At 39.1% G+C, this 18,470-nt stretch overlaps 1 protein-coding gene across 1 annotated transcript in view; it reads right to left on the minus strand.

The window, feature by feature from the left end:
* The window catches only part of RABL3 (RAB, member of RAS oncogene family like 3), a 55,881-nt gene that overhangs the window by 33,773 nt on the left and 3,638 nt on the right, over nt 1-18,470 (minus strand). Inside the window, exon 2 of the mRNA XM_003825166.7 lies at nt 10,201-10,292. Coding sequence (XP_003825214.1) covers nt 10,201-10,292 — 92 coding nt within the window. The remainder of the gene's footprint in view (nt 1-10,200; nt 10,293-18,470) is intronic.

An 18,470-nucleotide genomic window follows, 5' to 3' on the forward strand; every position in this document is an offset into this window, starting at 1 on the left:
CTTAAAGGACCTGATGGAGCTGAAAACCACGGCATGAGAACTACGTGACAAATGCACAAGCCTCAGTAGTCGATTCAATCAATTGGAAGAAAGGGTATCAGTGATGGAAGATCAAATGAATGAAATGAAGTGAAAAGAGAATTTTAGAGAAAAAAGAATAAAAAGAAAGGAACAAAGCCTCCAAGAAACATGGGACTACATGAAAAGACCAAATCTACGTCTGACTGGTGTACCTGAAAGTGACAGGGAGAATGGAACCAAGTTGGAAAACACTCTGCAGGACATTATCCAGGAGAACTTCCCCAATCTAGCAAGGCAGGCCAACATTCAAATTCAGGAAATACAGAGAACGCCACAAAGATACTCCTCGAGAAGAGCAACTCCAAGACACATAATTGTCAGATTCACCAAAGTTGAAATGAAGGAAAAAATGTTAAGGGCAGCCAGAGAGAAAAGTAAGGTTACCCACAAAGGGAAGCACATCAGACTAACAGCTGATCTCTTGGCAGAAACTCTACAAGCCAGAAGAGAGTGGGGGCCAATATTAAACATTCTTAAAGAAAAGAATTTTCAACCCAGAATTTCATATCCAGCCAAACTAAGCTTCATAAATGAAGGAGAAATAAAATACTTTACAGATAAGCAAATGCTGAGAGATTCTGTCACCACCAGGCCTGCCCTAAAAGAGCTCCTGAAGGAAGCACTAAATATGGAAAGGAACAACCGGTACCAGCCACTGCAAAAACATGCCAAAGCGTAAAGACCATTGAGGCTAGGAAGAAACTGCATCAACTAACGAGCAAAATCACCAGCTAACATTATAATGACAGGATCAAATTCACACATAACAATATTAACCTTAAATGTAAGTGGGCTAAATGCTCGAATTAAAAGACACAGACTGGCAAATTGTCAAGACCCATCAGTGTGCTGTATTCAGGAAACCCATCTCATGTGCAGAGACACACATAGGCTCAAAATAAAGGGATGGAGGAAGATCTACCGAGCAAATGGAAAACAAAAAAAGGCAGGGGTTGCAATCCTAGTCTCTGATAAAACAGACTTTAAACCAACAAAAATCAAAAGAGACAAAGAAGGCCATTACCTAATGGTAAAGGGATCAATTCAACAAGAACAGCTAACTATCCTAAACATATATGCACCCAATACAGGAGCACCCAGATTCATAAAGCAAGTCCTTAGAGACCTACAAAGACACTTAGACTCCCACACAATAATAATGGGAGACTTTAACACACCACTGTCAACATTAGACAGATCAACGAGACAGAAAGTTAACAAGGATATCCAGGAATTGAACTCAGCTCTGCACCAAGCGGACCTAACAGATATCTACAGAACTCTCCACCCCAAATCAACAGAATATACATTCTTTTCAGCACCACACCACACCTATTCCAAAACTGACCATACAGTTGGAAGCAAAGCAATCCTCAGCAAATGTAAAAGAACAGAAATTATTACAAACTGTCTCTCAGACCACAGTGCAATCAAACTAGAACTCAGGATTAAGAAACATACTCATAGGCGTAAATCTAACCTTCTTCCCACAGCACATTCTCAGCCTATCTGGAATACCCCGATGTTATTCCGACTACCCCGATGCATATACCACATGAAATATTTTATCATCTGTAGGCTCATTCATCTCCTTAACAGCAGTAATATTAATCATTTTCATAACCTGAGAGGCCTTTGCTTCAAAATGGAAAGTTCTAATAATTGAACAACCTTCCACTAACTTAGAGTGGTTATGTGGCTGCCCTCCACCCTACCATACGTTTGAAGAACCAGTCTACATAAAACCTAGACGAAAAAGGAAGGAATCCAACCCCCTAAAACTGGTTTCAAGCCAACCTCAAAACCTCTATGACTTTTTCAACAAGATATTAGAAAAATTATTTCATAACTTTGTCAAAGTTAAGTTACAGGTTAAGCCCCGTATATCTTAATGGCACATGCAGCCCAACTAGGCCTTCAAGATGCCACATCCCCTATAACAGAAGAGCTAATCGCCTTCCATGATCATGCCATTATAATCATCTTCCTAATCAGCTTCCTAGCTCTAAGTGTCCTCTTTCTAACACTTACAACAAAACTGGCTAACACTAGCATCACAGATGCCAAAGAAATGGAAACTCAAAACCGCTCAACTACATGGAAACTGAACAACCTGCTCCTGAATGACTACTGGGTACATAACGAAATGAAGGCAGAAATAAAAGATGTTCTTTGAAACCAACGAGAACAAAGACACAACATACCAGAATCTCTGGGACACATTCAAAGCAGTGTGTAGAGGGAAATTTATAGCACTAAATGCCCACAAGAAAAAGCAGGAAAGATCTAAAATTGACACCCTAACATCACAATTAAAAGAACTAGAGAAGCAAAAGCAAACACATTCAAAAGCTAGCAGAAGGCAAGAAATAATTAAGATCAGAGCAGAACTGAAGGAAATAAAGATACAAAAAAACCTTCAAAAAAATCAATGAATCCAGGAGCTGGTTTTTTGAAAAGATCAACAAAATTGATAGACTGCTAGCAACACTAATAAAGAAGAAAAGACAGAAGAATCAAATAGATGCAATAAAAAATGGTAAAGGGGATATTACCACCGATCCCACAGAAATACAAACTACCATCGGAGAATACTAAAAACACCCCTACGCAAATAAACTAGAAAATCTAGAAGAAATGGATAAATTCCTGGACACATACACCCTCCCAAGACTAAACCAGAAAGAAGTCGAATCTCTGAATAGACCAATAACAGGCTAGGAAATTGGGGCAACAATTAATAGCTTACCAAGCAAAAAAAGTCCAGGACCAGATGGATTCACAGCCAAATTCCACCAGAGGTACAAGGAGGAGCTGGTACCATTCCTTCTGAAACTATTCCAATCAATAGAAAAAGAGGGAATCCTCCCTAACTCATTTTATGAGGCCAGCATCATCCTGATACCAAAGCCTGGCAGAGACACAACAAAAAAAGAGAATTTTAGACCAATATCCCTGATGAACATCAGTGCAAAAATCCTCAATAAAATACTGGCAAACTGAATCCAGCAGCACATCAAAAAGCTTATCCACCATGATCAAGTGGGCTTCATCCCTGGGATGGAAGGCTGGTTCAACATACACAAATCAATAAATGTAATCCAGCATATAAACAGAACCAATGACAAAAACCACATGATTATCTCAATAGATGCAGAAAAGGCCTTTGACAAAATTCAACAACCCTTCATGCTAAAAACTCTCAATAAATTAGGTATTGATGGGACATATCTCAAAATAATAAGAGCTATCTATGACAAACCCACAGCCAATATCATACTGAATGGGCAAAAACTGGAGGCATTCACTTTGAAAACTGGCACAAGACAGGGATGCCCTCTCTCACCACTCCTATTCAACATAGTGTTGGAAGTTCTGGCCAGGGCAATCAGGCAGGAGGAGGAAATAAAGGGTATTCAATTAGGAAAAGAGGAAGTTTAATTGTCCCTGTTTGCAGATGACATGATAGTATATCCAGAAAACCCCATCATTTCAGCCCAAAATCTCCTTAAGCTGATAAGCTACTTCAGCAAAGTCTCAGGATACAAAATCAATGTGCAAAAATCACAAGCATTCTTATACACCAATAACAGACAAAAAGAGAGCCAAATCATGAGTGAACTCCCATTCACAATTGCTTCAAAGAGAATAAAATACCTAGGAATCCAACTTACAAGGGATGTGAAGGACCTCTTCAAGGAGAATTACAAACCACTGCTCAACGAAGTAAAAGAGGACACAAACAAATGGAAGAACATTCCATGCTCATGGGTAGGCAGAATCAATATCATGAAAATGGCCATACTGCCCAAGGTAATTTATAGATTCAATGCCATCCCCATCAAGCTACCAATGATTTTCTTCACAGAATTGGAAAAAACTACTTTAAAGTTCATATGGAACGAAAAAAGAGCCCACATTGCCAAGTCAATCCTAAGCCAAAAGGACAAAGCTGGAGGCATCATGCTACCTGACTTCAAACTATACTACAAGGCTACAGTAACCAAAACAGCATGGTACTGGTACCAAAACAGAGATATAGGCCAATGGAACAGAACAGAGGCCTCAGAAATAATGCCACATATCTACAACATCTGATCTTTGACAAATCTGACAAAAACAAGAAATGGGGAGAGGATTCCCTAATTAATAAATGGTGCTGGGAAAACTGGCTAGCCATATGTAGAAAGCTGAAACTGGATCCCTTCCTTACACCTTATACAAAAATTAATTCAAGATGGATTGAAGACTTAAATGTTAGACCTAAAACCATAAAAACCCTAGAAGAAAACCTAGGCAATACCATTCAGGACATAGGCATGGGCAAGGACTTCATGTCTAAAACACCAAAGGCAATGGCAACAAAAGCCAAAATTGACAAAATGGGATCTAATTAAACTAAAGAGCTTCTGCACAGCAAAAGAAACTACCATCAGAGTGAACAGGCCACCTACAACATGGGAGAAAATGTCTGCAATCTACTCATCTGACAAAGGGCTAATATCCAGAATCTACAATGAACTCCAACAAATTTACAAGAAAAAAACAACCCCATCAACAAGTGGGCGAAGGATATGAACAGACACTTCTCAAAAGAAGACATTTATGCAGCCAAAAGGCACATGAAAAAAATGCTCACCATCACTGGCCATCAGAGAAATGCAAATCCAAACCACAATGAGATACCTTTTCACTCCAGTTAGAATGGCAATCATTAAAAAGTCAGAAAACAACAGGTGCTGGAGAGGATGTGGAGAAATAGGAACACTTCTACACTGTTGGTGGAATTGTAAACTAGTTCAACCATTGTGGAAGTCAGTGTGGCGATTCCTCAGGGATCTAGAACTAGAAATACCATTTGACCCAGCCATCCCATTACTGGGTATATACCCAAAGGATTATAAATCATGCTGCTATAAAGACACATGCACACGTATGTTTACTGCAGCACTATTCACAATAGCAAAGACTTGGAACCAACCCAAATGTCCATCAATGGTAGACTGGATTAAGAAAATGTGGCACATATACACCATGGAATACTATGTAGCCACAAAAAATGATGAGTTCATGTCCTTTGTAGGGACATGGTTGAAGCTGGAAACCATCATTCTGAGCAAACTATCGCAAGGACAAAAAACCAAACACCGCATGTTCTCACTCATAGGTGGGAATTGAACAATGAGAATACATGGACACAGGAAGGCGAACATCACACACTGGGGCCTGTTGTGGGGTGGAGGGAGCGGGGAGGGATAGCATTAGGAGATATACCTAATGTTAAATTACGAGTTAATGGGTGCAGCACACCAACATGGCACATGTATACATATGTAACAAACCTGCACGTTGTGCACATGTACCCTAAAACTTAAAGTATAATAAAAAAATTAAAGAAAAAAACTAAATTAAAAAAAAATTTTTAACATTTTTTTATGGAGGCGGGGGTCTCACCATGTTGCCCAGGCTGGTCTTTAACTTGGGCTTGGGTGATCCTCCCACCTGGCCTCCCAAAGCAGTGGAATTACAGGCATGAGCCACCATGTCTGGCCTACTCAACACCTCTGGGTAAACGTTTTTCTGTCTCATAGAGAAGAGACTAGCAGTATTTCCTATTGCTTTTTCAAGACAGGTAGAATTTGCTTGCCCAAGGTAAGGTGCATTTTATAACAAGGGGTGGAGAACATATAAGCCTTTTGATTTCTGTTAAAAATAAAACTGTTTATTTCAAATTTAACTTTGTTTGCTATCTGTGCTTTTATTCAAAAGAAGAGTTTAGGGCCCGGCATGGTGGCTTACGCCTCTAATCCCAGCACTTTGGGAGGCCAAGGTTGCAGGATTGCTTGAGCCTAGGAGTTGGAGACTAGGCTTGGGCAACACGGTACAACCCCATCTGTATAAAACAAAAAAAGTCGGGCCAGGCACAGTAGCTCATGCCTGTAATCCCAGGCCAGAGTATCTTAGGTCAGGAGTTCGAGACCAGCCTAGCCAACATGGCGAAACCCCATCTCTATTTAAAGTACAAAAAAATTAGCCGGCCATGGTGGTGTTGTGCCTGTAATCCCATCTACTCAGGAGGCTGAGGGAGGAGAATCGCTTGAACCCGGGAGGCAAAGGTTGCAGTGAGCCAAGATTGTGCCACTGCACTCCAGCCGGAGCAACAGAGTGGGACTCCATCTCAAAAAAATAAATTAAATAAATAAATAAATAAATAAAACATTAAAAAAAAACTGGACATGGAGCAAATCTCAACAAATTTCAAAGGATGAAAGCATACAGTGTATGTTCTCTAAGCACAATGAAAGATAACTGAAATCAATCATTAAAAGATAAACATTGTCAAATGTTTGGAAATTAAGAAGCATATTCTACACAACCCATGAGTCAAAGAAAAAATTGCAATGGAAACTAGACAATAGTTTGAACTGAATAATAATGAAAAAATTTTAGGAATGCAGTTAACGCTGTGGTTAGATAGAAATTTTAGAGTCTTAGAGCTCTAAAAAAAAGTCTGAAAAAAATTAAGCAATTACTGATTTCAACAAGTTAGAAAGAAGACAGTAAATTAAACCCAAAGAAAGTATGTTCATAAAGATAAGAGCAGAAACTAACAATGCACAAAACAAACATACAATAGAGAAAATCAACAAGGCAGAAACTGGTCTTTGATGGACCTCTGGTAAGACTGATCAAGAAAGTAAGAGAAAAGCCACAAATCATTCTACCAGAAATGAAAAAGGGAATATTGTTCAATTATCTTATTGAAAAACAGTAAGACGGAAAAAATTTTTTTGTGTCAATTTACATAAAATTCTTTCAAAAACATAAACTACCAAAATTGACACAAGAAGGAATACAGTTATTTTATTATTTTCTTTAATGTTACTTAAAAACTTCCCGCAAAGAAAAACTTAGGTCCAGATGGTTTCACCTGTGAATTCTTTCAAATATCTAAGAAAAAAAAATACCAATCTTAAATAAAATCTTTCAGAGAACAGATACAGAAATTAATACTTCCCAACTTATTTTATAAGGCTAGCATAAGCCTGACAGAAAACCCACAAGGAGATTACAAGAAAAGAAAATGATGGGACAATCTTTCCAATGAATTTAGATGCAAATGTCTAAGAAAAATATTAGCAAATTAAATCTAGTGATATATGAAAAGAGCAGCACAAGACCAAGTTAGAGTTATTACAGGATTGCAAGGTTGGCTTAACATTCAAAAAATTAATCAACATAATTTACCACAGTAATGGAATAAATCAGAAAAATCATGATTATCATGAAGAGGCAACTGGTAAAATTGAATACCCATTCATGATACAAACTCTCATTGTAATAGGAATAGAAGGACATTTCTTTAATCTAATCAAATATACCCATAAAAAATCCTCCAGCAAATACTTTACTAAATAGTGTTATACTGAAAATTTCCCATGAGATGGGAATGAAACAAAGATGCTTGTTGGTGCCACTTCTATTCAACATTGTACTGGAGTTTTAGCTAATTCAATAAGACAAGTGGGAAAGAAAACCAAGACAAAAGGTGAACAAAATGAATAGAATGGGCACTGGGTGGAGACAGGAAAAGGAGTAGGGTAGGAGGAAGGGAAGGGGCAGAAAATTGGACTAAAGTTCAATTACAACTTCACATTGTAAAGGACTAGACCATAACTTCCCATTTATTAAGCTTCTCTGATCCTTCCTACAAACCTGTAGACTCAATAAAGCACATATTATTGACCTCTGTTTTCCAGATGATATAACTATGCCTCAAAGAGGTAAACTGATTAGTCTAAGGTCACTCTTTCAGAAGCGAAGGGCAATTGACTCAGGAGGTGAGTGTTTAAATGTAAGTTTCTTTTCAATATGTCATGCTCTTTCACAGAATCGGAGCTAGAAAAATCCAAAGGGAAAATTTGTCCAGAACTTGCTATTGGGTCTCCCAAACCTAAATAAAGTTGCCACTGAATTTAGGAAGATGGTTGGCTAAAATGACACAAAATAGCATTAGGAGATATACCTAATGCTAAATGATGAGTTAATGGGTGCAGCACACTAGCATGGCACATGTATACATATGTAACTAACCTGCACATTGTGCGCATGTACCCTAAAACTTAAAGTATAATAATAATAAACAAAAAAGAAAAAAAAATGACACAAAATAGGTCCGCTCCTACTTCAAACTTATAGAAATGCTATAAAAATATTTTGAGACAGAGAGAAAGAGTACAGAGAGGAGAGACAGAGAAGACTAGCTCAAGAGAAAGTTAGGAGAAAGAAAGGAATATCCCCAAATGCTAGAAATGAAGAAAAAACTTAAAATCAGAGTGAGAAGTGGGAACTGACATAGATTCAGATATAGCTTCAGGGGTTGGTGCCTGGAGTCTTAATGCCCATCCAGGAATAGCAGACCTGTTTTCCAGCATTCAAGGCAAAAGTATATGTGAGTGAGTGATGAAGACTAGACTATAGATGCCTTTTTGAAATCTGGACCTTTGATGAGCTGCCCAGTCAGTGAAAAGAGAGAGTTGGAAAAACATTGTCCATGGGCTCAGGGAAACGGCAAAAACTTTCTGTCAGGGACCTCAGACAGAAGGTAGACAGAAGATAAATGGTCCACAAGAAATGGAAACTATAGGTCTGTGCTACAATCAGATGCTGGGGGAATTTACATTATCTAGATTTACATTATCTGAGCTGAGAAATTGAAATCCTTACGGTCTTGGCAATGACAGAAATGAAAAGGCGCTGTATAGGGATACTTTCACAATACAGCACACAGGACTTCCAAAGGGAGAGGAAAAAAATCCTGTTGAAGATGTGATCATCTTAAAGAATTACAAGCCATACAAGGAGATACATTTCCATGAAGTAGAGTAGCATATACAGCAAGGAGCATAGCTACCTCTCCTCCAGAAAAAATAAAATAATCCAAAAGAAACCATAAAATAAGTATGTTGGAAATTATTAAAATAAAAAGCAGACACCATAATGAAGGATCAGGACATTTTGGAAAATTTTTACATTTTAAAAAGAACTAAAAGGAACATCTAGAAATTAAAAAGTATAGGTACTTGGAATGAAAAACTGTATAGATATATTAAAAAGCAGATTAGATATAATTGAAGAGATTCTTAGTTAACTGGAAGGCAGACATGAGTACATCATCCAGAAGGCAGCAAGGAGAAATATTAACAGTTATGAAGAACAAAAATCTCATAGAAAGTCAAGAGGAAGGGATAGAAGAAATGAGGCAAGACAGATAATGGCTTAAAATTCTGAAAAATAAAGAGATGAGAACCATGACTACTTCTGAATAGGATGAATAAAAACAAATCTACACCTAGACATAGGTTATCAAAACAACAAAATATCAAAGATTAAAAAAACACAAAAAATATTTTAAAAGCAACCAAAGAAGAAATTACATTAAAAAGAAATAATAATTAGTCTTACGGAAGATTTCTAATCAGCAGCAATGTAAATCAGAGCTATGGAACAATAGCTTCAAAGAACACAAGGAAAATAACTACCAATCTAGCCAACTACCTTGCCTTCTGTATGTGTGTCTTAACTCAAAGGAGAGAGGTGTGCCAGCAGATGAGAGACTTGTCAGAACTAGCTGGCATTAGCAAAGACCAATGATATCTGCGAAGATATTTAATTTAATTAAAACTATACCTAATTCCTAAACACAAGATGGAACAAATGACCCAGACATGAAGCTCCAGGAGCTTTTGCCTTTACATTATATTTCTAGATGAAAGTTGGCAGTCTTAATAGCACAAGCTTAGGCAGAATTATTTACGGAGGATGCTATGTGAACTCTAGATATATGGCACAGTGATTAAAACTGAAGTCTGTGGCATCAGAAAAACTGTTCAAATCTTGACTCTGCCTTAGTTTCTGCATCTACACATCTCAGTTTTAAAAAGGTGAAATAAGAAGGGACATGTAAAGCAACTGGCATAGTACCTGGCACACAGTATGAATGTAATAAATCCCAGCTATTACTATTTATCTTGACCATAGTACTGTAATTTGATCATGTAATTTGAAGCAGTTATCTTTAGTACATTATTGAAAAACTAAAATATAAAAGACACATACTCTGACATCCACTGAGCAGCCCACAGTCCATGATGGATTTCCCAGCACTTGATTTTGGCATAGGAGATGGACTAATGAAGATTTCCCAACACCTGTAAGAGATACAAGAACTCTAGTCACGTAAGAGACAATGCTGAAATCTGTTTTGGAAAGAGTAAGACTAATACTACACAGGAATAATGTTAAGTAAAGCATAGTTGTTAGAATGCCATACCAACAATATAAGCTTCACTGAATAAAATGAAGATGATAGAGGGCAGTGGTTCTCTCAAATTTGCATCAGAATCATCTGGAGGGTGAGTTAAAACATGGAATGCTGGGCTCCACCCCCAGACTTTCTGATTTAGCGGGTCTTGGGGCCCAAGACTTCTAACAAGTTCCCAAGTGATACTGATACTGGTCCAGGGGTCTCACTTTGAGAACCACTGGTCCAGGTCAATTTCATTTTAATGAATCCCTTTCCTTTTGAATGATTTAATCAATTTAGCCTATTTTAGAGTTGTAGAATCTTAACAGATCTGAGAAGTAATCCCTCTCTCCTGCACACCAATGCTGAGGTCCCCTCCATGGCATCCTGTTAGAGGGTCTTCCAGACTGCTTGAATACTGTCAGTGAGAGGGATTCACCATTTCACAATTCTAAATTTAGACACTCCAGTTGTCCCACATAGTGATTTAAAAAAAGCAGCCAACCACTTAGCCAAGACTTACCTTTTGGAAAAAAGGTCTACTCCCTCTTCTACATCATGGCCCTTTAAGTTACCATTTGATCTTCTTTTAGATTTCTTGGGCTCAGGGAAATCTAGTTATTCATTCTAAGGGTAGCATTGAGAGATTTGTATGAAGAGGAAAGGGAATGAGCTCTTCCTCTACATCCATGTGTGGAGTCACTCATTCATTTAACGGCATTTTTGGGGTTCCATTATGACAAGCATGGTTGGTATCTTTACAAATCACTAGTTTTATCAAAAATTTAGATCATATCTTTGATCATACTGTGTAGGAACCTATTGTTTATTTTTTATTATAAAAAGTTATATTTACAATCTAGAAAGTATGCACAAATGAGGGCCAGGCACAGTGGCTCACGTCTGTACTCCCAGTGCTTTGGGAGGCTGAGGCAGGAGGATCACTTGAGCCCAGGAGTTTGCGACCAGCCTGGGCAACATAGCAAGACTGCATCTCTATAAAAAATAAATTTTAAAGAAATTAGCCAGGCATGGTGGCCTGTGTCTGTAGTCCTAGCTACTCAGCAGGCTGAGGCAGGATGATCCCTTGAGCTCAGGAGTTGGAGGCTGCAGTGAGCTATGATCACTCTGCTGTACTCTAGCCTGGGTGACAGAGTGAGACCCTGTCTACAAAAAAAAAAATCACCTTAAGACTACTGTCAACATGAAGGTTTATTTAATTCCACAAGAAAAGTTTTTCTATGAGCAGGTGGTTATTGTGATTATATACACAGTATACTTAAAAACAATAAAACAACATAAGCGTCTGCTTCCATAGCTTGTTCTGTCTGGAATATCCTACCCATCCTCTCCCTTCCCTCGCCCATTGGCCTGGTGAATTAATCTTTGGAGACTCAGCATCATTCTAGTTATAAAGTATTTTCTGAACCCACACAGGGAGAACTAAGCATAGCATCCACTATTCTCTGGGCCTCCACTGTACCCTGTACATTTTCCTACAGAGCACTTAAAACACATTATTACATGTGTTTATTTATAGGTTTTATTAACTTTGATTTTTCTTTGATTGGATGTTGGATTTTTATTCATCTTTAAAAAATGATGCCATCTGTTGATTTATATGCAGTGGAGAAGAATGCCCTGTATAAAGAAATATGTTTTATTTTATTTATTTATTTGTTTATTTTATTATTATACTTTAAGTTCTAGGGTACATGTGCACAATGTGCAGCTTTGTTACATATGTATACATGCACCATGTTGGTGTGCTGCACCCATTAACTCGTCATTTACACTAGGTATGTCTCCCAATGCTATCCCTCCCCCCTCCCCCTACCCCACAACAGGCCCCGGTGTGTGATGTTCCCTTCCTGTGTCCAAGTGTTCTCATTGTTCAATTCCCACCTATGAGTGAGAACATGCGGTGTTTGGTTTTTTGTCCTTGCGATAGTTTGCTCAGAATGATGGTTTCCAGCTTCATCCATGTCCCTACAAAGGACATGAACTCACCATTTTTTATGGCTGCATAGTATTCCATGGTGTATATGTGTCACATTTTCTCAATCCAGTCTATCATTGATGGACATTTGGGTTGGTTCCAAGTCTTTGCTATTGTGAATAGTGCTGCAATAAACATACGTGTGCATGTGTCTTTATAGCAGCATGATTTATAGTCCTTTGGGTATATACCCAGTATTGGGATGGCTGGGTCAAATGGTATTTCTAGTTCTAGATCCCTGAGGAATCGCCACACTGTCTTCCACAACGGATGAACTAGTTTACAGTTCCACCAACAGTGTAGAAGCGTTCCTATTTCTCCACATCCTCTCCAGCACCTGTTTTTTCATGACTTTTTAATGATCGCCATTCTAACTGGAGTGAGATGGTATCTCATTGTGGTTTTGATTTGCATTTCTCTGATGGCCAGTGATGGTAAGCATTTTTTCATGTGTCTTTTGGCTGCATAAATGTCTTCTTTTGAGAAGTGTCTGTTTATGTCCTTCGCCCACTTGTTGATGGGGTTGTTTTTTTCTTGTAAATTTGTTGGAGTTCATTGTAGATTCTGGATATTAGCCCTTTGTCAGATGAGTAGATTGCAAACATTTTCTCCCATTCTGTAGGTTGCCTGTTCACTCTGATGGTAGTTTCTTTTGCTGTGCAGAAGCTCTTTAGTTTAATTAGATCCCATTTGTCAATTTTGGCTTTTGTTGCCACTGCTTTTGGTGTTTTAGACATGAAGTCCTTGCCCATGCCTAAGTCCTGAATGGTATTGCCTAGGTTTTCTTCTAGGGTTTTTATGGTTTTAGGTCTAACATTTAAGTCTTCAATCCATCTTGAATTAATTTTTGTATAAGGTGTAAGGAAGGGATCCAGTTTCAGCTTTCTACATATGGCTAGCCAGTTTTCCCAGCACCATTTATTAAATAGGGAATCCTTTCCCCTTTGCTTGTTTTTGTCAGGTTTGTCAAAGATTAGATGGTTGTAGATGTGTAGATGTGTAGGGCTCTGTTCTGTTCCATTGGTCTATATCTCTGTTTTGGTACCAGTACCATGCTGTTTTGGTTACTACAGCCTTGTAGTGTAGTTTGAAGTCAGGTAGCGTGATGCTTCCAGCTTTGTTCTTTTAGCTTAGGATTGTCTTTGAAACGTGGGCGCTTTTTTGGTTCCATGTGAACTTCAGTTTTTTCCAATTCTGTGAAGAAAGTCATTGGTAGCTTGATGGGGATGGCATTGAATCTATAAATTACCTTGGGCAGTATGGCCATTTTCACGATATTGATTCTTCCTACCCATGAGCATCGAATGTTCTTCCATTTGTTTGTGTCCTCTTTTACTTCGTTGAGCAGTGGTTTGTAATTCTCCTTGAAGAGGTCCTTCACATCCCTTGTAAGTTGGATTCCTAGGTATTTTATTCTCTTTGAAGCAATTGTGAATGGGGAGTTCACTCATGATTTGGCTCTCTTTTTGTCTGTTATTGGTGTATAAGAATGCTTGTGATTTCTGCACATTGATTTTGTATCCTGAGACTTTGCTGAAGTTGCTTATCAGCTTAAGGAGATTTTGGGCTGAGACGATGGGGTTTTCTGGATATACTATCATGTCATCTGCAAACAGGGACAATTTGACTTCCTCTTTTCCTAATTGAATACCCTTTATTTCCTTCTCCTGCCTGACTGCCCTGGCCAGAACTTCCAACACTATGTTGAATAGGAGTGGTGAGAGAGGGCATCCCTGTCTTGTGCCAGTTTTCAAAGTGAATGCTTCCAGTTTTTGCCCATTCAGTATCATACTGGCTGTGGGTTTGCCATAAATAGCTCTTATTATTTTGAGATATGTCCCATCAATACCTAATTTATTGAGAGTTTTTAGCACGAAGCGCTGTAGAATTTTGTCAAAGGCCTTTTCTGCATCTATTGAGATAATCATGTGGTTTTTATCTTTGGTTCTGTTTATATGCTGGATTATGTTTATTGATTTGTGTATGTTGAACCAGCCTTGCATCCCAGGGATGAAGCCCACTTGATCATGGTAGATACGCTTTTTGATGTGCTGCTGGATTTGGTTTGCCAGTATTTTATTGAGGATTTTTGCATTGATGTTCATCAGGGATATTGGTCTAAAATTCTCTTTTTTTGTTGTTTCTGTCAGGCTTTGGTATCAGGATGATGCTGGCCTCATAAAATGAGTTAGGGAGGGTTCCCTCTTTTTCCATTGATTGGAATAGTTTCAGAAGGAAGGGTACCAGCTCCTCCTTGTACCTCTGGTAGAATTCAGCTGTGAATCCATCTGGTCCTGGACTTCTTTTGGTTGGTAGGCTATTAATTATTGCCTCAATTTCCGAGCCTGTTATTGGTCTATTCAGAGATTCGACTTCTTCCTGGTTTAGTCTTGGGAGGGTGTATGTGTCCAGGAATTTATCCATTTCTTCTAGATTTTTTAGTTTATTTGCGTAGAGGTGTTTTTAGTATTCTCTGATGGTAGTTTGTATTTCTGTGGGATTGGTGGTGATATCCCCTTTATCATTTTTTATTGCATCTATTTGATTCTTCTGTCTTTTCTTCTTTATTAGTCTTGCTAGTGGTCTATCAATTTTGTTGATCTTTTCAAAAAACCAGCTCCTGGATTCATTGATTTTTTGAAGGGTTTTTTGTGTCTCTATGTCCTTCAGTTCTGCTCTGATCTTAGTTATTTCTTGCCTTCTGCTAGCTTTTGAATGTGTTTGCTCTTGTTTCGCTAGTTATTTTAATTGTGATATTAGGGTGTCAATTTTAGATCTTTCCTGCTTTCTCTTGTGGGCATTTAGTGCTATAAATTTCCCTCTACACACTGCTTTAAATGTGTCCCAGAGATTCTGGTATGCTGTGTCTTTGTTCCTATTGGTTTCAAAGAACATCTTTATTTCTGCCTTCATTTCATTATGTACCCAGTAGTCATTCAGGAGCAGGTTGTTCAGTTTCCATGCGGTTGCGCGGTTTTGAGTGAGTTTCTTAATCCTGAGTTCTAGTTTGATTGCACTGTGGTCTGAGAGACAGTTTGTTACAACTACCATTCTTTTACATTTACTGAGGATTGCTTTATTCCAACTGTGTGGTCAGTTTTGCAATAAGTGTGATGTGGTGCTGAGAAGAATGTATATTCTGTTGATTTGGGATGGAGAGTTCTGTAGAGGTCTATTAGGTCTGCTTGGTGCAGAGCTGAGTTCAATTCCTGGATATCCTTGTTTACTTTCTGTCTTGTTGATCTGTCTAATGTTGACAGTGGGGTGTTAAAGTCTCCCATTGTTATTGCGTGGGAGTCTAAGTCTCTTTGTAGGTCTCTAAGGACTTGCTTTATGAATCTGGGTGCTCCTGTATTGGGTGCATATATGTTTAGGATAGTTAGCTGTTCTTGTTGAATTGATCCCTTTACCATTATGCAATGGCCTTGTCTCTTTTGATCTTTGTTGGTTTAAAGTCTGTTTTATCAGAGACTAGGATTGCAACCCCTGCCTTTTTTTGTTTTCCATTTGCTTGGTAGATCTTCCTCCATCCCTTTATTTTGAGCCTATGTGTGTCTGTGTATGTGAGATGGGTCTCCTGAATACAGCACACTGATGCGTCCTGACAATTTGCCAGTCTGTCTTTTAATTGGAGCATTTAGCCCACTTACATTTAAGGTTAATATTGTTATGTGTGAATTTGATCCTGTCATCATGACGTTAGCTGGTTATTTTGCTCGTTAGTTGATGCAGTTTCCTTCCTAGCCTCGATGGTCTTTACAATTTGGCATGTTTTTGCAGTGGCTGGTAGCGGTTGTTCCTTTCCATGTTTAGTGCTTCCTTCAGGAGCTCTTTTAGGGCAGGCCTGGTGGTGACAAAATCTCTCAGCATTTGCTTGTCTGTCAAGTATTTTATTTCTCCTTCATTTATGAAGCTTAGTTTGGCTGGATATGAAATTCTGGGCTGAAAATTCTTTTCTTTAAGAATGTTGAATATTGGTCCTCACTCTCTTCTGGTTTGTAGAGTTTCTGCTGAGAGATACGCTGATGGGCTCCCCTTTGTGGGTAACCTGACTTTTCTCTCTGGCTGCCCTTAACATTTTTTCCTTCATTTCAACTTTGGTGAATCTGACAATTATGTGTCTTGGAGTTGCTCTTCTTGAGGAGTATCTTTGTGGCGTTCTCTGTATTTCCTGAATTTGAATGTTGGCCTGCCTTGCTAGGTTGGGGAAGTTCTCCTGGATAATACCCTGCAGAGTGTTTTCCAACTTGGTTCCATTCTCCTCGTCACTTTCAGGTACACCAATCAGACATAGATTTGGTATTTGCACATAGTCCCATATTTCTTGGAGCCTTTGTTCGTTCTTTTTACTCTTTTTTCTCTAAACTTCTCTTCTCACTTAATTTCATACATTTGATCTTCCATCACTGATACCCTTTCTTCCAGTTGATCAAATCGGCTACTGAAGCTTGTGCATTGTCACGTAGTTCTTGTGCCATGGTTTTCAGCTCCATCAGGTCATTTAAGGACTTCTCTACATTGGTTATTCTAGTTAGCCATTCAGCTAATCTTTTTTCAAGGTTTTTAGCTTCTTTGCAATGGGTTTGAACTTCGTCCTTTAGCTTGGAGAAGTTTGATCATCTGAAGCCTTCTTCTCTCAACTTGTGAAAGTCATTCTCCATCCAGCTTTGTTCCGTTGCTGGCGAGGAGCTGCGTTTCTTTGGAGGGGGAAAGGCGCTCTGATTTTTAGACTTTTCCGCTCTGTTTTTTCCCCATCTTTGTGGTTTTATCTACCTTTGGTCTTTGATGATGGAGTCGTACAGATGGGGTTTTGTTGTGGATGTCCTTTCTGTTTGTCAGTTTTCCTTCTAACAGTCAGGACCCTCAGCTGCAGGTCTGTTGGATTTTGATGGAGGTCCGCTCCAGACCCTGTTTGCCTGGGCATCAGCAGCAGAGGCAGCAGAACAGCGAATATTGCTGAACAGCAAATGTTGCTGCCTGATCATTCATTCCTCTGGAAGCTTTTTCTCAGCGGGGTACCGGGCCATGTGAGGTGTCAGTCTGCCCCTACTGGAGGGTGCCTCCCAGTTAGGCTACTCGGGGGTCAGGGACTCACTTGAGGGGGCAATCTGTCTGTTCTCAGATCTCAAACTCTGTGCTGGGAGAACCACTACTCACTTCAAAGCTGTCAGACAGGGACATTTAAGTCTGCAGAGGTTTCTGGCTATGCCCTGCCTTCCGAGGTGGAGTCTACAGAGGCACACAGGCCTCCTTGAGCTGCGGTGGGCTCTACCCAGTTCGAGCTTCCTGGCCTCCTTGTTTACTTACTCAAGCTTCATCAATGGTGGGCGCCCTTCCCCCAGCCTCGCTGCCACCTTGCAGATCTCAGACTGCTGTGCTAGCAATGAGCAAGGCTCCGTGGGCGTGGCACCCTCCGAGCCAGGTCAGAGATATAATCTCCTGGTGTGCTGTTCGCTAAGACCATTGGAAAAGCACAGTATTAGGGTGGGAGGGACTGGATTTTCCAGGTGCTGTCTGTCACTGCTTCCCTTGGCTAGGAAAGGGAATTCCCTGACCCCTTGCGCTTCCTGGGTTATGAGATGCCTCGCCCTGCTTTGGCTCACACTCAGTGGGCTGCACCCACTGTCCTGCCCCCACTGTCTGACAAGCCCTAGTGAAATGAACTTGGTATCTCGTTGGAAATGCAGAAATCACCCGTCTTCTGCGTCGCTCACGCTGGGAGCTGTAGACTGGAGCTGTTCCTAATCGGCCATCTTGGAACTGCTCCCTTAATTTTAAGTTCCTTGAGGGTTCTTATGCAGCTTTTTTATCTTTAGTATTTAGATCAGAACCTTAATTAGTATTCATTAAAAGTTTCCATATTATTCCAAAATCTTCATAAACATTTAAAGTATCTCCATAGTACTTCAGAGAGTAGGCATAAAAATTTACTTAATCATTCTTCCATTATTATTAGATATTTAGGGTGTTTTGAAATTTTTGATATGCTAGTGAAAGGTTATTTCTGTTTAAACCTTTGTTTAAAATTAAAATTATGTCCTTAGTATACCTTCCCAGGAGTAAACTCAGTACTTAAAAGGAAAC

The sequence above is a fragment of the Pan paniscus genome, chromosome 2 (assembly GCF_029289425.2).
Source record: "Pan paniscus chromosome 2, NHGRI_mPanPan1-v2.0_pri, whole genome shotgun sequence".
In the NCBI taxonomy this organism is placed as follows: Eukaryota; Metazoa; Chordata; class Mammalia; order Primates; family Hominidae; genus Pan; species Pan paniscus.